Source organism: Uloborus diversus, chromosome 2 (assembly GCF_026930045.1).
Source record: "Uloborus diversus isolate 005 chromosome 2, Udiv.v.3.1, whole genome shotgun sequence".
Taxonomy (NCBI): domain Eukaryota; kingdom Metazoa; phylum Arthropoda; class Arachnida; order Araneae; family Uloboridae; genus Uloborus; species Uloborus diversus.
This window is the reverse complement of record NC_072732.1, coordinates 138,179,373-138,200,645: the sequence shown is the minus strand read 5'-3', so window position 1 is coordinate 138,200,645 and position 21,273 is coordinate 138,179,373. Positions and strand designations below refer to the sequence as shown.

At 31.3% G+C, this 21,273-nt stretch overlaps 1 protein-coding gene across 1 annotated transcript in view; it reads right to left on the bottom strand.

Annotated features, from left to right (window-relative positions):
- LOC129216044 (intersectin-1-like) overlaps positions 1 to 21,273 on the bottom strand; it is a 178,647-nt gene that overhangs the window by 60,222 nt on the left and 97,152 nt on the right. The window contains exons 26-28 of the mRNA XM_054850189.1: positions 21,015 to 21,158; positions 18,592 to 18,742; positions 9,761 to 9,952 (exon numbers count right to left, since the gene is read on the bottom strand). Of these exons, the coding sequence (XP_054706164.1) occupies positions 9,761 to 9,952; positions 18,592 to 18,742; positions 21,015 to 21,158 (487 nt within the window). The remainder of the gene's footprint in view (positions 1 to 9,760; positions 9,953 to 18,591; positions 18,743 to 21,014; positions 21,159 to 21,273) is intronic.

The window sequence follows — 21,273 nt, the reverse complement described above, 5'->3', positions numbered from 1 at the left end:
ACAAAAAACATTGAAATGCAAAAAAACAATCAATTAATTTCAAAATATATTTATCTTTACATAGTATAAAATGAAGTCTCCAAAAAGCGTCTGTTTGTTTGAACTCGCAAAACTCGAGAACTACCCTGCTGATTTTGCTGAAATTTTCACAGTTTGTTCCTTTAAGTCCTGAGAAGGTTTGCAGACCAGTTTGAAAACAATTCGATGAATAGTTCTTTTTTTATTTCAATTTAGGCTCAATTTTCACATAAATTCCCGAATATGGGGGCGAAAAATTACTCGCAAATAGTAATATTACGTATCGTTGGAAAGGGAAGAATTTTCCGCGTTCTATGCAATTTGTTCCAATGCTCTAACTTAATTGCCGCGAGAGTTTTTTACATTTTTAGCTCGAATTTTTTTAGGCTTAGATGAAATTTAGGCACAACTTTCTTCATTAAATCCATCAATAAAAAGTGAAGGAATTGTCCCACAGTTTTCTTTTTGACAGCATTGGAAAGAGCTGTTTTTTTTACTCCAGATTTAATTCGACCAAAGGTCGAAAGTTTAACTCTCTATCTCCATTAGAAAAAAAGTTACAAGCGAATTAAATGAAGTTCAAAAATCTGTTCTCCATTCAAGTTTTTAACCATTTTGTTTTGCGTTTCCACGGTAACGCTTTTTGAATTCATTGCTTATTTTCAATTCTTAAACTTATTTTATTTTGTATTTCCATGGTTACGCCTTTTAAATCCATCTTTCTCATTTTATTTTAATTTCTTAAAAGCATTTTAGTATCTGTCGTCATTGTTTGGCGAGAAAATTTTGCATGATGTTTTTTTTTTCATTTAATCCTGGTTATTGAAGATACTTCACTTGACACAATGGTTTTTTTCAAGGTAGATCGGGCAAAGCCGGGCAATTGTATGTATATATAACATGGCTAGTATGTATATATAACATGGTTTTAAAATAAAAGAATTTTATCGTCCTAAAAAAAACCCTTCACATAATCTGAGGCGACAGCGAATAATACAATGGCAAAAAACAAAGTTGATTCTCATTCATTATTCAATTTTAGCAATTAAATTAAAAACGTGATTAAGTAATAATTTTTAAGTTTTTATCAATATTAATTTAAAAAACAAAGATCTTTCTTGAAATCGTGATTACAGTATGCTAATTACTTATGTTATTAGTAACAACATAGTTTTAATAACATAGTTATTAAAACAATGAGTAAAGGCAAGGGAGCTAAGGAATTAATGATGGTTTCCTCTTTGCCTGTAGGGTTGTTTATGTTTCGTAGCATGGAACTTGTGAAAGGTAAATTCGAGCAACATAAAATAAACAACTCTACAGACACAGAAGCAATCATGGGAGGTTCATCCTATGTTTAATAAGTTAAGATTCAATACTTTGACGTTGAGAAAAAAAGATGCACAAATATGCGACAGTGTATAATCGCACCTCATTAATTTTACTTTTTTCTCAACAGATAATTGGCAAAAGACTCGAAGGAAACTAAGGTACTTAATTTTGCAAAGCAAAAAAAAAAAAAATTCATTTAATCAATTTTTGCTGAATTTTTGTTATTTTTTTAAAAATTCCCCGATTAATAAAGTTCCCTGACTTTTCCCTGATTTGTCACCACCCTGTGTTTCAGTTAATCTGTTTGCACGACTTGCTCGCATATATCTATCATCCATTTGATATAATGAAGGATTATTTTTTAGCTTTAACATACATTTCTTACATATACTGTTATCATTTTTAGCTAGTTTAAATGCATGCGAATGTTATTGTTTTTTAAAAGGTATTGTATAAAAGGAACGTTTTTTACATATTTTACGGATTATCCTTGAAAGTTGCTTATCCATGGTTATTGCACCAGTCCGCGGATGATGGAGAATTTACTGTTATGAACATAATTTAAAATACACTTGGATACGTTTATTTTATGTTGAATGGCTCAAGAGACTCAAAGAGTGTCCTGGATTATATAAAAAGAGAACTTTCTGAAAACATAAATATTGAACCACAACTTATTTTGCCTCTTTACCGTTAAAAAAAATGTTTTGTAGACTATTAGTATCATGTAAAAGAATGTATGTATCAATAAGCAGGGGTACTTTGATAGTTTTTCTTAGGACAATCTGAATAGATTGATTATTTATACTTTTTATTCAATTTTAATACAGTTAAGCACATGTATTGATGCAATGAAAATCCATGTTATCTTAATATATAAAAATCTTCTGTGCGTACTTTTGTCACCATAAGGCTTTTAAACGGCTGGACTGATTTTGATCAAATTTTTTGTAGATAATTAAGTTGTGGAAAGCATGGTTTTGAAACGCAATGGATCGAATCGGAAATGTTTTTGTAAATTAATTAGTTAATTTAAACATTGGATGATTATATCTCCCAAATGATTAATATTTATTTTAACCTATTGTTGAGCGAGAACTGAAATTAATATTTAACCTGTTGCCAAAGGACAATAAGAAAGCCAGCTCTGCTTTTTGTAATGAAATTTCCTACTGTGATATCTCAATTGAAGAATAGATAAAACATAGAGAAAGAGTGTAAAGCCTTCATTTCTCTTGAGAGCAATGATTTTAGGTCCCGAGATATATTTTAAAGTAAAGTACTGGAAGGTTCATGCAAAACGTGTGTTCTGTCGTTGTAGTTGAACCATGTGATCGGATCAGTGCTTTAGGTTTTCCTAACCAAATGATCAGAAAGTACCATACCTAGCAACATTTGTTTCTCAACTGAAATTCATCTGAGTTTTGGTACCAACATCAAGAATACTTTAAGGATTATCTAACTAATCAGTACATTATTAAAGAAAACGATGATGAAATTTAAAGACAAAACAAATTTTATTTTCGTGCAGATAAATCACAACAGGGTAATTCTGTACACAAAAGATCAGTGAAGTGGAAGATTTTTATCTTTGGTGGAAAGAACAAATTAGGCAATATATGAAGTTTTAAAAGTTTTCATTCAAAAGATCGGACAGCTAATCGATTGGAGTTGGCTTCACTAACTGATTGACTGGATTACAATAACGTGGTGGTTTGACGACTTTGGCTATAAACAATAGAGTTGTGTGATCATTGTTTGCATTTTAAATCTACTGTTAATGTAATTTATAGTATTTTTTGTTTGTTTGACAAAATATTTCAAATTGCGAAGAATTGTTTTTCATTTTTAAAGAGTTTTTAGTCATTTTAGTTGAAGAATGAGTTTATTTTACATCGGGGGGGGGGGGGGGATGAGTGATTTCTGTTTATTCAGAGAACTCTTTTTACCTTTATCTTTTTTATAAAGCAATATCATTCGATTGTTTTATTCTTTTTCATATGGGGGATGTTGCATCAGGATTTCCCGTTTGTTCTACATGGGTAGTTAGTGTTTTACACTTAATATCAGAGGACGCTTTTTATCCTTTGAGTATGGCTGAAAGAACAAACTATTAAGTACGGGAGAAAAAATATTTAATAAAACAACTGCTCAATGGGCATTAAATAAATCAAATCCTAATAAATATATGCATTTTGACACTAAGTGCTTAAAACATTATATCTTTACTTATTTTTTTTTCAACAAAATGGTTGAAACACTTAATAGTTTATTGAAATTTTTTAACTTTTTAATTTACAAAGTTTGAACAGAACAACCTCTGTCGGGTCTTCTAGTACTTTAAATAAATGTTATTAATTTATTACACTAACTCTTATTCTCGTGATTTTCTAGACTTGATACTATCAACAAAGGTATAAGACTGTTAGGCATCATTTGAAAATTCAGCTTTTTGTTGCTACAGTGGTTGTGAAAATGAACAAGTTTTTTCAGTTGACATATCTCTTTATGTGTTCCAGCCTGATGGTAAACATTTCCAGCTGGTAAAATTTCACTAGTATTTCTCTTTCGAACTAGTAAGTAAGAGAAACTAACTGGTCATTTGACCTTGACCATGGATTTTGGTTTGCAATTAATTATCATGGTTTAATCAGGGTGTTGTTGTCAAAAGAATTGAACACACTTTAAAAACTTCTCAAGTACTTTTAGAAAAATAAAGGCATTATAAATAGATGCAAGAAGAATATATAACTGTATACAGAGACATAGGAGTTGTTTGTAGATATAATAAATAGAAAGTCAATATATTAAAGATTTGAATCGAAAAAATAAACAAGACCATATTGATAAAGTCATCCCACCCCCTATTTAAATAAGCTTAAAATAAATGAAGTCTTATCTAAGTGATTGCTAAATAAAACTAGAAATTTTTAGAAGCATACACATTTAAAAGAAATCTTTTTCTTAATTTAATTTATATTTTTTTGAGAATTTCTTTAACAAAAATATATATCAGCTGTTTCTTTTAATTGCTGTTTTCCACATGGTAAGAGTTCATGTATGTTAAAAAAACTCATTAAATATTAACAATCAAAATCAGTGAAGAGACTTCTTCCCCTATATCATTAACTTTGGTCAAAAGATTTAAGTTCTAACTATGAATAATTACAAGATGAGTTTATAAATGAAATGTAAACTTATGATGCTTATGAATTTTTTTTTTAATGCTAAGATATTCTGCGTATTTTTTAAAAATGAAAAAAATCTCTGGAAGCTGCTTCAAAAGAAAAGTAGTCTAACAATTTTGAACCTAACTTTTATCTACCCATGAGGCAACTTTAACCTGTAGATAACACCAAGATGAAAATTTGATATTGTGAATTAGTATTGTGAAATTGATACAAAGTGATATAGCCTGGGAAACACATCTAAATAAAAATAAAAGTATCCTTTGGTTGCAAAGATTTAACTTTTATATGAATTTATTTAATATTTCTTGAAGAAAATAATTCTACTTTGTATCTTAAGAAAAAAAAAAGATAAACTTGATTGAAGTGTAGTTTTTCTTTTATTTAACTTTTTTAAATAATTTTTATTTTTTTGTGCTGTTGTGTGTCATATGAGTGAGAATTCGGCTGATATAATCATAAAATATAGAAAACACTAATTTTTACACATAGTTGCAATACTTATTAACAATAAAATGGAAGCTGATTTGTATTTTTTGCAACCTACTGTTATTTTGTTCTAATTTGTCTTTGTACCCTATTTTAAGACGTGTTCCATGAACCGGGTGCCCATGTTCAAAGCTATGATAGGACATGCATAAAATGCACATTTTGAAATGTATTCAATTTTTTTATAGTCTATGAACTGCCCAATTATTTTTCATGACTGGTACGAGTTTACAAACATATACTAACAGTCCAAATTACAGCATAAAGATACAGCAGTTTCACCCTTATTAAAGATATCAGTCTGGAATAGCCATAACCAAGCTGAAGGCCTTCTAAAAATGTGTCAGTGTGAAGATATTTTCAGCTTCAACCAGAGAACAGCTGACTCCTGCTTGCTTATGGTTACTTCAAACTGATGATCCCAAATAAGGGTAAAACTGCAGTATCTGGATATCATAATCAGGCCACCAGTATATGCTTGTAGTTCTACTTACAGCCTATGCAACCTAACATTCTATCAGCAGATTTAAATGCATGATTAACATAACAGTGGCGGCAACTCCATAGGCCCTGAGGGGGCCCGAGCCCCCGTAAAAATATTTTTGAGGGGGCAGAGCCCCCTCAATAAATCGAGATAATTATTAGTTAAATTATGCTTTCTAAACTCTTATATTTATCTTTTATTTTCCTTGTTTGAAGATCTTTTCCCTTGTAAAATACATTAAGTAATGAGTGAGTAAGTATTGCTGATCTGGAAAAAATATATGAGGGTTTGATCTGTATATTAAATGGGAGGCGTGATAGTTCTGAATGCTTTTGGAAATTGTGTTTAAAAGAAAAACCTTCACAAAATGATGATCCTTCGCTTCCTCGGAATCGAGGTATACCAAAGAAGTATGAAAACAACGAAGCCAGCTCACCGCACACTTTCAAAATCCCAAAGGAGTACTACAAGGCATTGGTACATTGAGTTTTGTGAAATAGTGCAATCTTGCATTATTGGGAGGTTTACATCAACTGGACTCACACTGGTTATTGCAGTTTGAACAAGAGTGCTTGCTTTTATTAAACAGGGGTAAAACAAATTTTGAAAAACAACAGAGTTTTTCAAAAATGACCAAGACATTGAGAGACTGCGTTTGCAATTGAATATGTTAGCTGATATCCCTAACGAAAATCAACTGGTCTTAAAAAACATGCGTAAATTGAATTACCTTTTTGCAAAAATACTGTGAGTTTTTGTATTTATTTTTTCCTTTTTTCAAAGCCAAAAAATATGTGTCAGGCTTGTCGAGTTTTCGGGGTTCTAATATTGATTATATGATTTTAAAATACTTAAAAAAACTTTGAAACTATTTTTCATCTCAAATTTAGAAAATTTCCCGCCGCAAGATCTCACGATATGCCCCCCTCCCCCCTCCAATATTTTTTTTATAGTTGGCTTCTCTGGGAGTGCCCTTTCATGAAAGTCAAGTGCCCTACCTTATATCAATGCCTAGCTACGGCACTGCACGGCTCCCCATAAAATGGAACAAAAAAATTTCTCTTACTAAGACAAAAGTGACACGATCTAGTTGAACCAGAAAACTTGTATAACAATTTTTAAATATTTTTACCTTGAAAACGCCTTGTCACATACTGTTTGTTTAAATTATGCACACAAATAATATGTAAATTGGCATTTTCAAGGTACAAAAATCTGACTTTTATTTGGGGGGGGGAGGGGGCTGGGAACCTCCGTGGGATTACATAACTCCCTAAACCCCCGGTAATGTCTGGTCACCCCAATAATTTTTGCAAGTCGGTGCCTCTGTAACATAATTTAGCAACTGAAATATTGAAACTGATACTACGTAGATCAAATTGCAGATGAGTTAATTAATTTCAGAAAAATCTCTGCACACATACTGAGGAGTTCTCAGTTGGAGGAGAGAAAATATGAGGGAAACATAGGACTGATAAATGAAGTGATAAATTTGATAATAAAGAGTAAAATAAAAATAATCCCTTATAATAGCTGCTTTAATGACTTATTTTAACAACACATTTAAAAGGTTTAGGTACAAGTCAGTAAAAAAAGAGAAATTCAACTATGAATGATTTTATTTACTAGGTTTTAATGATATTCTTTTTACAGTTTCTAAGTTATTGAAATTTCTCATGAAATGAAAAACTACAGCTTCAAATGACACAGCAATGTGCATTTTCTTACACCTATACAAACAAAAAAAGAGCATATTCAACTCTTCTTCTAATATATATATCTGAATCAAACAGAACTTTTCCATACTCTCATAACCATATATCTCCATTGGCTTATCTACAGAATAAATGCACAATTCATTTTAAATTCACATCCTGGCAACATTAAGACACTAACTTCAGTGATGATAACAAATTACGTGTCATGATTCTTAAAACTTTGTTACAAAACCAATGTTTTAATATAAAAACTTTTACGTTAAAAATGCTCTTTACTTAATAAATGGCAATGATTATTAGCATTAAAATTATAACACAAGTTCCTTGGAAAAAATTACGTTAACCACATTGTAATAATATATATAATATATTTTTAATTCAGGAAGGGGGGGAAAAAGTCAATAAATAGGTTAATAAAACACTGTGATTTGTTAGCTGAATTAAGAAAGTAACGTAAAGATAAACCATAAAATAATTGGATGATAGGAAAGGAAGAAAATGAAAATAAACACACAAAAAAAAAAAAAAAAAAAAAAAAAAAAAAATCACTTCCATAATGGGATCATGCTTATAACAAATTTCAAGCAAACTGATAATAATTAAATATTGCAGGAAGCAGATCACAACAACAGAAACACAGATGCTGCTTTAATTTGATAAACAATAAAAAAAGTCAATAAAATTCAAATTGAGACAAAAGACAAATCTTAGCACAAAACACTTTCTTTGAATAATATGAAACAACAAAGTATCTTCAAGAGACATAAATAAGATAAAACATAAAAATTGACTAAAAGCAGTTCATTTTCACACTGCAACTCATTAATCGGACAACATCGATTTTCTGTTACTTTCAACTTTCAGCCAATGGAACAGAAGAAGTTTCGAAATACAAAAAAAGATCTAGCCATTCAAGTAGCACAGTGAGATTCTGAGGGAGACAGAGATAGAAAGATTTCCTTTGCTGCAGAATGTAGCAGGTTTCCAGAGACAGCAATTCGAATCCTGTAAAGTACAGAGGAGGAAAATATGAGCCATTGAGAGGAAAAAATATAATCACCAGTTGTATAAAACAACAAAATTGTACAGCATCAGTTTTCAAAAGATCAGTGAATGGTTCGGATATTCCACGAAGAGAAGAATATCGTGTCAAAGAAGCTCAAAGAAAGGACAAAATGTGTAAAATACAAAACACAAAGATAAACAGGGAAAGGAATTTTTTGTAATATATAATAATGAACTGACAAATCTGATGAAGTTCAAGAACAGGAAAAAACAGCTCATAAGGGATTATTTTTACAAAAAGGATTTTTTTTTTAAAGTTTAAACTTCAGTTTAAGAACATGATTACTGAATGAAATGCAATTGATTTTATAAAATGTGTCTTTTTCCTTCCAATCAGAAAAGTTAATAATAATAAAAAGTCAATAAAAAAAAAAAAAAAACAACAACAACAAAAGCAGTTCTATATGTAGGAATGCTTGAAAAAGAGAAGGGTTTGTTTTTAAGAACAGAATTATTCTGAGAAGTCCATTTTCAAGACTCAATGAGGTTTTCTTTTGGGTCCTACAAAAGCAGGCTCATATAGACACCTAATTAGTTGGTTTTATTTGGTAGGAAAACATTTATTTTTCCTTCCAAATTCTTAGTACAAATACAGGCAATGACAGATTTACAATATCTCAAACGTAGCAATAGTGACATAGGGCCTTGAAGAAATCCAGAAATGCAAATGAAATAAATTGTTTTACTTGGCTCAGTTCATCTGTATAAAGTAATGGTACACTAAGCATTTTTAGGTTGTGCATGTCTTTTGTTTAACGTGTTCAGGCAGAAAGAGGAAAAAGCGCTTTCCATAGTTAAGCCTAATTTTATTTAAATATTTATACAAAAACATTACTGTAATAAACTGCGCTGAAAGCTTTAATTTACTATTATTAATATTCTCTTAATACATTCCAGCAAAATTCCATCAAACTGAAAAAAAAAAAAAAACCTGCGAATTTTGAGGAAAGATGTTTTTTTTTGAGTAAAACAAAAGACTATGTATGTAGGAGGGTTTTAAAAAGTTATAAGTTTGCATACATTGCCTTTAAGTAATGTTTCTTAGTAATATGATTCAAAACAAGCTTCTCGATAGCAAGGTACACAACATGAAATTCACACAAATGCAGTAACATTGTTTACTACACACACCACATCACACTCAAGATGAATTCTTTGCTTTACTTACAAATTTAATATTATTACATTGTTTCTATTTGCACCAATGTCGAAAATATATGTGTCACTGACCGGCAATTTGATAGTAGCGAACAAACACATTAAAACGTTGCAGATCAGTTACCAACAGAAGATAACGAACATATTAGTGTGGGTTTGTATGGTTAAGGTTTAATACATATACTTTAGTTTCAACAGTAATTATATATATATATATATATATATATATATATATATATATATATATATATATATATATATATATATATATATATATATATATATATTAAAATAAAACCAATTCTTACAATTTTGAGTGGAGGAGCTTGACTTCTTTAGCACTTCAACATAGTTTGAAGGGAATAAGCCAGAAGCACCATTTAGTTCTCCTTTCCACCAAGAAGGATCATCTGTATTGACAAGAGTAATAATGTCTCCTTTTTGGAATGTCAATTCATCATTATGCTGACCAGCAAAAGGATACAAGGCAACAACTTGATCTAACAAACAAAAGGTGAATTAGGATACAGAATTAAATGAAAGGATTTTTAGCACTACAGTCAAACCCTTGTTATCACGTCACCTTTGGGACTGTCAAAAAAGTGTTGTCATAGCGGGAGTGATGTCATAACTGGATTAGTTTGAAAATTCGTAATTAAACATTAGTTTAAAAATTCTAAAATACTTTCCAATAAGGGTTTACTTTGTTTTGAATAACATTTTTAACACTCTAACTTAACGAAGTTGATTGAGTAAATAAAAAAAGGGGTTTCTGGTAATTATCAGCAAGAAAGAAACCAAGCAGAAACTTTCACTTTTGGCTACAACTTGATTAGATTTCAACGGCTAAACCCCACCTTTCGAAAGTAGAAAAATGCTTTCTAATTCTTTTCTCCCTTTTAAAGTTGTGTGTTCCTTATCAATCTATTGATGAGCTCTTATCTCTTTTCCTCTCATGGGAGAAGCTTGCACTGACCACCTTTGCTTGAAGCTATGGTCTTTTTCTTCTCCTGCTGCTGCTTCCCTAGTCCATTACTAAAATACACTTAGTTTGCAATACTTTCGATTGTCCTTCCTGTCCAAGTCTGAAACCTATAGCTTTCAGAACTTATCTTACTCCCCCCTCCCTCCATTCTTGAGGTAGCATGAGTGGTCTACAACAGCACATGTCTCTTATCTCTTGTCAGAGTCAGAAACATTTTTCCAAATATTTTCAATATTTTACCGAAAATATTTCAATTGAAAAAAAAATTGGTGTGTGAGCAGCTCAAAGTGTCATTGTAACCGGAGTTTCACCATTTAACACTGTAGTAAAATCCGGAGCCACTTAACATTAAGATTGTATAGCATAAGTTCAGGACTTTGAAAAAGTGACGTGACATCCAGAGTGTCGTGAAATTCAGGTGTCGCAATAACCAGGGCTGTAGAGTCGGGGTCTGACTGATTTTGAGGTAAAGGAGTCGGAGTTGTTCCAAAATATACCAACTCTGACTCTGGTTTTTTTTTCTTTAATTTTCACCAATTCCCTTTGCATTTTTTAAAAAAATGACTACCAATTAATTTGATTACATGTATAAAGGCCTACTAATAGGAAAATCACTGTCGTTGTAGCAACCAGCAGGCTTGATGGTTTATCGAACTTTCTGTGAGAGCTACCTACGCCGTCTTCTATTTTGCTTATTTTTTAACTTTATTTAACGGATAGCAACTGTCAGTGAATAGTTTTGTTGCCTAACATTTTCTAAGTAATCACTTTCAAATAAAAAAATAATATACCTTTTACCTCGATCACAATTATAAAATAGTAAAAGGAATGTATGTAGCGCTTGAGCAAGTCGGGAAACGTCTGAGGGAGCTTGGTGAAATAAGTGTCAGTACGAAAGTGCAAATCCAAAAGATCCGATAAAATATAAATGTTTTTTTTAATTCTAGAGACTTCTAAGAAAGCTTGGTTATCACCAAAAAGTACAAAATAAAATCAGTACATGATTTATTAGTTACAACACTCAATAATTGTAGTTAATCCTAAAATCTTCATATTAAGGTTAATTCTAAAGCTGCCAGTAAAATTAAAATTGAGCCAAGAAATGTAGGTATAGTAAAAGCTATTCATACAAAGCTGTATACCGCCACATTTTGTACAAAATTTGCTCCAGACGTACATGTACCTGACCTCTCCCTGCAATATTGCGCAATGTATTTGTTGAAGTTTTTGAGATGAAATTTAAGATTTATTACTGGTAAAATTTTTCGGAATTAAAAGTATTTCAATTATTATAGACTCTGAAGTTAAGTTGAGGTGTCACCCACCAGATCTCCCTCCCCTCCCCCCCCCACTTCCTTCTCAGGATCTTTTTCTTTCTTTAAGTTTTTTGTTAAAAAAATTTCCCTCACAAAATGAGAATTATAAGAAAAAATATTTTTCTTCATGTGTTTGTCCGTGATTCAAAACTGTCCACAGTTTTCTAAATCAAAATTATAATTGTTTTGACTTAAAAAAATTGCTTTCTTTCCTCAGCGTTAAAGTTAAGGAAGTAAGAGCCCAGCAAATAACTAGTTACTCAAGTTTACCATAAAGCTCTCAGCAAGAGAGTGGTAGGGGAAGGACTAGAGGTGCTACACACTCCTCCATTTTCCTCACATTTTAGTGATAAATAAAATGAAAAACTTATGCTGTATTAAAAATAAGAAAGAAAAGAATAAATGAGTAAAACAGGTAAAAAGTTTGTTTTTCGGGAGGGGGAGGAGTGTAGAATTAAAGAAAAAAGTAATCTTTAGGAAGGTTCAATAATTTGTATTATTAAGGTTACCCAAATACTGAAATGTACTTTTCAAATATTATTTTAGTCAAAAAAGTAGTATTCAGAACATAGGTCCGTCATCTCAAAAGTCTTCCAGGCAGAGGTACGGGGGCAAAGGGTACATACTTGATGTATTTCCTTGAAAAAAAAAAAATTTGCATCTGCATAATTGCATTGTTTCTGAAAACCAGAAGCGAGAGCAACTGACCGCCTCACAGATCTTCCAAATAAAGAGCCCGATTATTGGAACATTGCAAGCCTCAGTTTAAAAAAAAATGAAAAACTAAATAAACATCATAGCTTCACACAGGCCACTGATATATTTATGTTTCTGTTTTTTTCTACCAAAAGATGTATCACGAAAATACATTTTATATACGTATATCAGTGGCATCGATTACAAAAATTTAGCCGATTATAAAAAAATCGGCAAAGTGGTCGATTAATCGGCCACTGCTGATAAATCGGCGCATCCGAAATTCCATTTATAGATTTCCGTCTCCGTTCATATTATTAAACCACTTTCTTAATATATATAAAGCTTTGCACCTATTAGAGTCTTCATATTTCAGTAATACACCTCCCCCCCCCCCCTGTATTCAACCAGATTCTCAGACCTCTTTCACTCTCTCTTTATATAATACTAGACAAAATACCCGGCGCTGCCTGGGTTAGCAATAACTATCAGAAACAATCGTTACTTGCATTTGTTTTCTGTTTTAAGTGAAAGAACTTAAAACACACCTTTTTGACGTGACTTAAAATCTAGCTTCTTCCTTACTCAAAAAACTAAAGTAGCAGTAAGTAAAAAGAGCAAAATAATATTCATTTAGAAACGAAAACACGAAATTTAAGCGTATACCAATTTGAAGAATTTCCGAAATATGAAATTAAACCTCACATGTTTAAAAAGATTTATCAGTTAATACTTATTTTTTTTTTTACATTGAGTCTTACCTTCTCTGTATGTATTGAAGAACGAACTGTTTAAAAAAAAAATGTAGCCGCGCGCCCGTGAATCCCCTTAAACTTGCTTTAGTTATTTTGGAAAATCTCAATTATTGTGGGTTCTAGGTGCGATTTAAAATATTACCGAATTTGCGGGAATCGTTTTGGGATACCTTGGATAATGCTCCCCCTCCTTACTTTGTAAGACAGTATGTTACTAATTTTTGTTAAAGAGATATTGTCGCCATATGCTAAGATACTTTTGGTCACCATAAAATGGCGCTAAACAATTTTGTCCGTAATGTTTCCAAAATAAGTAGTGAAATTTGGCGATGGTTTGAATTTGTGCACAAAATACACATTAATGGAAGTTTTTGTGCTGTTTATGGATTTGCCTAATTTAGTTGCTGGATTATTTTACAGTAAAAAAAGTTTTTAAAGATGTTTTGATTGACGATATTTTGTTTACATGGTGAAAGCTGACAAACATTATTACGTAGTCTTTGACTTCAAAAACCGTGACAGTTGAAAAAACTGCCAAATGCATCTGCTATTGAAATCTTTCTGCATAAATTTTGGCGAGGTTTCTGCTGTTAGATTGGATAATGTTTAAAATGTCCAATCAGCACAAATAATTAAAAAAACCATTAATTACACTAAAGTTCCGTTAAACGGAAAATAATCAACCAAATCTATAGTTATTATTAGCCAATCTTGGGGAAAAAACGTTACTCTAAGATTTGACTTGAGAAAAGTCTCAAACAGTCAGACGAAACACAAAAACATTCAAAAATTCTAACTTTGAACTGGGAGTTGAGATGATACACTAAATAATGAATTGGGTTGAGAAAGCCTTCGAACATGGAACAAAAAAAGCCCCATAACTCGTTTTTCATACAACTTAGAACTTTCTAACAGATGCCATCTTCAGCAGAAAAATAAGCGCTTTCGATGGACACATAATTTTAATATGTGCAAGTATTTTTTAACTGTCATATTGGGGCATTTATGCGAAAATTTGGACAAATTAGAATAAAAAAGGAACTATCAATCGGATTTTTATCGAACTGCTCTACAAACCTCCCCAGTACCAAAAAGAACAAACGGTGAAAGTTTCAGCCAAATCTGCCGGGTAGTTTCTGAGATCTTAGGGAACAAATTTACCAAAGTCCATTTTTATACATATAGATACGTATATATGTAGTGTATATACGCTTGTCTGAAAAAAAAAAAATGGGTCGCCGCCAAACTCTCACTTTAACAGTTTTTTGACTTTTGAACTCTTGAGGACCCCAAGTAAAGTTTTACTTTTTTTATATTTGTATTGATTTTCCAATAAGAGGCTCTTTGTGCTCCTATTTTCTTTTTCAGTTCTTTGTTTTTTATTTTAGTAAATGTATAAATTAGGTTTCTTGCACATATTCTAGAACTTTAAAGCAACAAATTCAAATTTGTGAAATTTAAAAACGCTAAAAACTTGCATTGTTATAAATAGAAATGAAAAATGTATCCTGTCCTTGATTAAATACCGAACATAATTGAAGTCTCATTAAGAAATTGCAAAAGTAACTGATTTTACTGAATTATAATAAAATGGTGCAACAGGAGAGGTATCCTTAAAATTCTCCAGCAGAGCTAGACGCCATAGGTACGCAACTGCTCCCCTTATCGTTAGCGAGTGACCAAAATTTCGCTTTCAGGAGTCCAATTTATACAAAATACCAGGGGAAGGCCTCCAAGCTCCTCTCTTCCTAAAGTCATTGGAGGTCGTTAAAAACTGCCTTTTTGGAGTTACAATTTTGAATAATTGCAGGGTCTCAAACGTTACCAAAAATGGCCTATAGTAGCGTTTTTAGGCTTTCACTATTGAAACTTTCCGGGGAGCACTTTCCAGACCCCTTAACATCATTAAAGATAATTCAAACTTTGTTTTTTAGTTCTTTAGCTTAAGAAAATTTCCAAGATGAGATCCCTCGAACTGTCTCCCATTAATGCTGTCAAGATTGTCAAAATTGCATTTTTGAAGTTTCAACTTCGAAAAATTGCCAGGGGAGAGCCCTTTAACCCCATCCCTTCCGTTTATGTTCCAAAAAGCAGCTTACAATAACATTTTTTTGCGGGAGAGAGTCTCCTTCCCTCCTTTCAACATCACCAAAGATCGTCTAAAATCGTGCTACTAAAGCTACAACTCCGAAAAAAATTTCAGAGGCCTTCTTTCCTTTGCCAACATTAGTAAAAATGGTCTAAAATTTATCTTTAGGGTTTAAGTTTTTCAAAATTTTTGATGAAGGTCCCTCGACTCCCTCCTACTAACATCATCGAAGATCGTCGAAAATTGCTCTGAATCCTTTATTTCGAAAAGTGTCCCTCCCCCTAACGGTAAAGATGGCTAGTAATTACTTTTTAAGACTTCAATCACTGAAACTTTCCTGGGGGATAGAACCCTAGAACCTTCATTCCTACTAATACTGCAAAAAACCGCCTAAATTTGCGATTTTAGAACCACAATTTCAAAACATTACTGGATGTGCACCCCCGAATCTCTTTCCTGTACCTCCAACATAAGGAGCGTCTAAAATTTTGTTATTAGGACTTAACTTCACACTATTTCCAGGGGGAGAGCCTGTAACTCCCCCCCCCCCCCAAAATGGACCCCTAAAGTTACCATAGATGACCACAATCGTGTTTTTGAGACTTTAATGTTTTAGATACATTTTTTAATGTAGTAATAGTTTCTTGATTGACAAAAAAGTACAATAAGTTTGGCATGTTACATAGAATTGTTGAAAAATTAAACTAGATCCTCAAAATCAAAATGGGGGAGGGGGCTTGCAAAATCTCTTCGCCCACTCTCAATTTTGTTATCTACGTCACTGCACCCCCCTCAAGAAAAGTTTTTTGACAGCAAAAAGTTTGTTTTTTCTCTCAAAAGTTCCAACTTTCAAAAATTGAAAGCATAGGATTTGATCAGAATCTATTTGTTAAACAGTAAAGGGGAGCAAATTAATCCTTTTCAATTTTTTAAAAATGGGATTTTAAAGTAATCTCACTTTAGAAATTGCAACCATTGGGTAATTTGATTTCCAAATTGAATTTCTAACATTGTATGTGTCTTAAGTTTACAATAAAATACAACGCGAAAATTTCATAAAAAGGAACTAATATTTCAATCTCTGTTTAGGGATTTTCCCCGCTTCCCATGAGGAGGAGATTTGAAAATATATAAATAAATATAAAAAAGCCAGAGTCAGAGTCGGAGCCTGACTCCGCAGCCCTGGCGATAACGAGGTTTGACTGCATAAGGTTGATCTACTTTACAAGTAATGTCACTTGTATTTGAAAAATAAACAAAAATAAAAAACTATCATAGTAATAAAGATATTATACTTCATTAGTTCATTAAAATAGTACACTTCAGTGTATTTTATTAGTTCATTAAAATACACTGAAGTATGCGTAAAATTAAACTTGTGCCCTTCTTGAGTTTTCAAAGTTAAATTTACAACCAGGGTTGTCCCAATATAATTCAGCTTTAAGAACTCAGCTATCTTTAAACATATTCATCTCATATATTTGTTTTGTACCTTTCATATATCATTTTTTTAAAAAAACTGATAGCTATAACTTGTGGAACATCAGAATTGTATTTATGAGTCAGTCATTCATCTAACTGTAATAAACATAAATAAATGAATAAATGTAAGCAAATTTTAAGAATTTGGATAAGTTATGAAAAAAAAACATAACTTTGAATGAAACAATAAGTTTTACAGAGTTGGAATTCATAAATGATAGAAATAATGCTACCTTCTTTCAGGGTTGGTAAAAAAACCGGTTTTTTTTCTAAAAAACCAAAAGAACCGTTTTTTTTTGGTTTAAACCAGGTTTTTTTGGTTTTAACCGGGTTTTTTTGGTTTAAATACTATTTGCGAGAAAAACAATTAATTTTCGGAAGGTAATTAAGGTTCCATGTAACTAACAGTTATTTAATAGTCACATTATACCTAATTTCTTGATTAATTAAAGAGATTAGAATAAAATCTTGTTACTAAATTAAGCAATTAAAATAGCTTTCTGCGGGGAAATATTGATTGAAATGTTTGACTTGATTAACATATTAGTATGCATGTATATATAGACCCTTTATGATACGAAATACTGGCTTCATTTTTGATTTCATCAAATGAAAGCCAGATTAGGTCTTTTTTTCTACCAGAATTACACATTCTTTTTAAAACAATATGAGTAAGTAACTTTTGTAAACTGCACAGGTTAGCTAAGGCAAAGCAAATACCAAAATCCCAATTCCAATGAACAAAAGGGGGGGGGGGGAGAACTAAGAATTATCTGCACCCAATAGTCATAAAGCAGCATAGGTGTATAGCCAATCAAAATCTTTTGAGCACACAGAATCCAAAAAAAAAAAAAAAACACCAATGGAGAGTGTAGTTTATATGTGAAGATTTATATATTTCTCAATTTTTACACATACATTTGCATTTTGTTCTGGGAATTTAAAAATTTATCTTTCATTTTCCTACATTATAATATAAGGAACTATTATGTATCATAATATGAAGTATAAACTTTTTTTAAAAATTTGATTCAAAAAATATTATTTGTGTTCACCTGCAGAATAAATCTTAATTTTTAGGTGCAAACAATTAAGTTAGACTGTTGATTACCTTACAAGTCAAAGTTAAAATTCCAGGAAAGTGCAAATAAATGGGCAAAAATGTCACATCCCTGCAACAGGAGTGAGCAATATAATAGATTGCATCTACAATAAAAGATTCAATCCTTAGTAAATCTTAACTAATCATGCAAATTAAGCATAACGATGGAAGTTGACTGAAATCTGCTTTATGGCACATATATGAAATAAAAAATGTATTAACATATTTTTTCGATTAAAGCTTGTAATATATTTTGAAGAAGCAACTTTGCAATTTTAGTATTTATCTCTGCAACTTAGCTAGGAACTTAGCATAAATGGAATTTTACATTTTTCAATATGTGTGGGGAAATCAATGTAAACCTGTAAAATGGATTTTTTTTTCGACTTTTTTTTAAAAAAACCATTTTTTTAAAAAACCGCATGGTTTTTTTAAAAAAACCAATTGGTTTAAACCATGGTTTAAACCAACGTGGTTTAAACCAAACAACCCTGCCTTCTTTCCCTCCTAAAAAATTGTAATCACCTCCAAACCATAAATCTTGAATAAAAATCTCCCTTCCAGACAAAAATTTGAATTTTAGTTCTTGAAATGGTAAATACGAGAACAAGGAGCGAGTTATTGCAACAATTAAGTTATACTTTCTATCCTGATGTTAATTATTTAAAAAAAAAAAATTGCCTAAAAATATGAAATTTTTTTCTTCTGAAGTACCTGATTGTTGAGGACTGCCATTGAGATTTTCATTGAACCTGGAATACAGCATGGTTTCTGGAGTGCTCCGGTTACTACTAGCTCTACTTCCGCTTAATTCTTTTACATAGGATGCTGGAAACCAACCAACTTGTCGTTTTTTGCCTTTCACCTAAACAACATGCAGATCATTTAAGAAAAACAATTTACTTAAGCATATATTTTATTTATGAATAAGTAAAATAAATTTAAACAAATTAGATATGTTCAAGCTAAAAATACCAAAAACTTGGTCATAATAGTCAAAAACCCAAATTTCTGTCCGAAACCTGTCTAAAACTATAACATTGGCAACAAAATTACTTTAACAAGTAATCCATAGTTTTATAAGTTTTGATTTTACACACTAAAGGAAATTTTTTTGACTCTTTTAGATTTAAAAAAAATGACATGCTACAAAAAAATTCCAAGCATTATTTTGACTCAACAAGTTGCTTGTCAGTAGAATGAAAAGAGATAAGATCTGTGCAGTAAGAGCACAAGTAGCAGTCAATTTAAAAAATGAAGAAGTACATCTTTAGTTAACATCTAGATATTTTATTTAGCCACATTCTAAATATTTTTTTCCTCCAGGCATGCAGTAAAAAATACAGTTGACTTTCCATTAAACGATGCTCTATTTAACGACTTCCTCTATTTAAAGATAGCTTTTCGGCTGTTCACGGTCCCAGATGGTCCTCTGTAGTTTTAAAATTCTATTTAAGGGTGATTTTTTGTGGTCCCTTGAAAGTCGTTAAACAGAGAGCCAACTGTACCAGTTTTGAAGCTTTTTGTACACCTGATTTATTTTTAAGTTTTGAAAGGATTTATCCAAAACTGGAGAAAATTCTCTCAATTTTTGCTGAAATCCATGAGCAACTTGGTTTTCCATTTACTGAGACATCCTGAACTAAGACGTAACTTCCAGGATATTGTCCAGATTCAGCTTTAACAGCAATTAGAAACTTAAATGACTTGGGTTGTTTTAAGCAAATATTAGCCCATTTATGAATAGAAAATAGATATATTAGTTTAAAGAAAAAGTAAACTATAAAAGAAAAAAAATAGTTTCATCTAAAGTATTAAAATAATTTATAATTAATCATCGAGTGCTGACCATCATAGTTTTACTTTTACTCAAAAGAAAAAAGACATTTCATAAATCCTAACGCAATCAGAATTGATAAAGTAATTTGAAACTAATTGTTTTAGTTATTAAAAAATTTAAACAGCAGTACTTTGAAAACTGGATTTAACAGTTTTAATATCCATAACTGTTTTTACAGCATAATAAATTAATTTAAATAAAATTTTATAAACTTATTTAATAAAATTTATCAATTTAATTTTTAATTACCTTGATATGATGTGTAAATTATAGTTAATTAATTTTTTAGCATGAAGAAATCTTATGTGTTTATACAAATTGTCAATGCTGACTGTATCCTCATATATATAATAGCGAATTCACTGATCGAGTAACATTCTTGACGTGACCAACAATGAAACTTGCGCCACAACATGATAGTTTGATAATATTTTTGGGTAATGTTTGACATGCAGGGAAATGCTTTATTTTCACGAGGCTGAACTGGATTTGGTAACTTAACTGTTTTACTGGTAAGATTCATTTTAGGAGAATGAAACCAGAAACAGGTCAACAATGAGCACTATCTACTGGAGTTTAGGGTTAATCCACTGGAGTTAGGGTTAAAATTTCAACTATCAAAATATCACCAAACATGCAATTGCTTTGTTCAAATGTGGAAGGAATTTTCACCCGCCATACCTTGACGGCAATTTTCTAATTTTACAATAGTGTCAGTATTTGAGTTTTTGATTAGTTTTGGACATGTCACATCAAAAACAAATTTTTGAAGTCAAAAATCCAATCCTGATTACATTTTCAGTAAGTTACCGCCCTATAGAGCTAAGGCAGAAATACATGAAATACACTGACAGCTCAGTAATTCCAACCGAGGACTGCAGTTTTGTGCTTATTAGCACTCATCAGGCCGGAATAGGAAGTGACTGAGCTGGAGGTGGAAAAACCTCTGAAGGAAGCCAAGAGTGCCAAACAATGACTGAGCTGGCAGTGTATTTCCTGATTACATTATTCCTAAGGGAAAGAGTAATTGCATTACTTTATGAGAAGATCCAAACTTAAGTGACAAACTAAATGTTTGAAGAACATAAGGATAACTCATGCCCTGTATGTTACTTTATATTAGTCATAAGCATAATATGAACTACAAAAAAATAGGTGAGAGGTCCATAAGTAACTTAAATTAAGAAGGTCATACATAAATTGCAAAATGGAAGCTTACACTACACAATACATGTTAAATTTCTAGAATAGTATAAAAATGTTACAATCGATAAAATCATAAAAAATGAAATAATACCTGAACTTCTCCTTCCCACCAGCCACCCGAGGTTTTTTTACGAACTTGGATTAACTGGCCCTTTTCCAAAGAAATCTGCTCTGGACCTGTGGCTTTATATGGAGCTAGGACAGTCACAATTTCACCTCTTCTAAACTTTCCACCCTACACAGAATCAGAAAAAGAATTTAAGTTAATACAGTAACTAGTTTTACAATTTTTTATTTCTAACCATGCATTGTATGATAATTTTTTAGGGAAAACAATGTTTTCATCATGA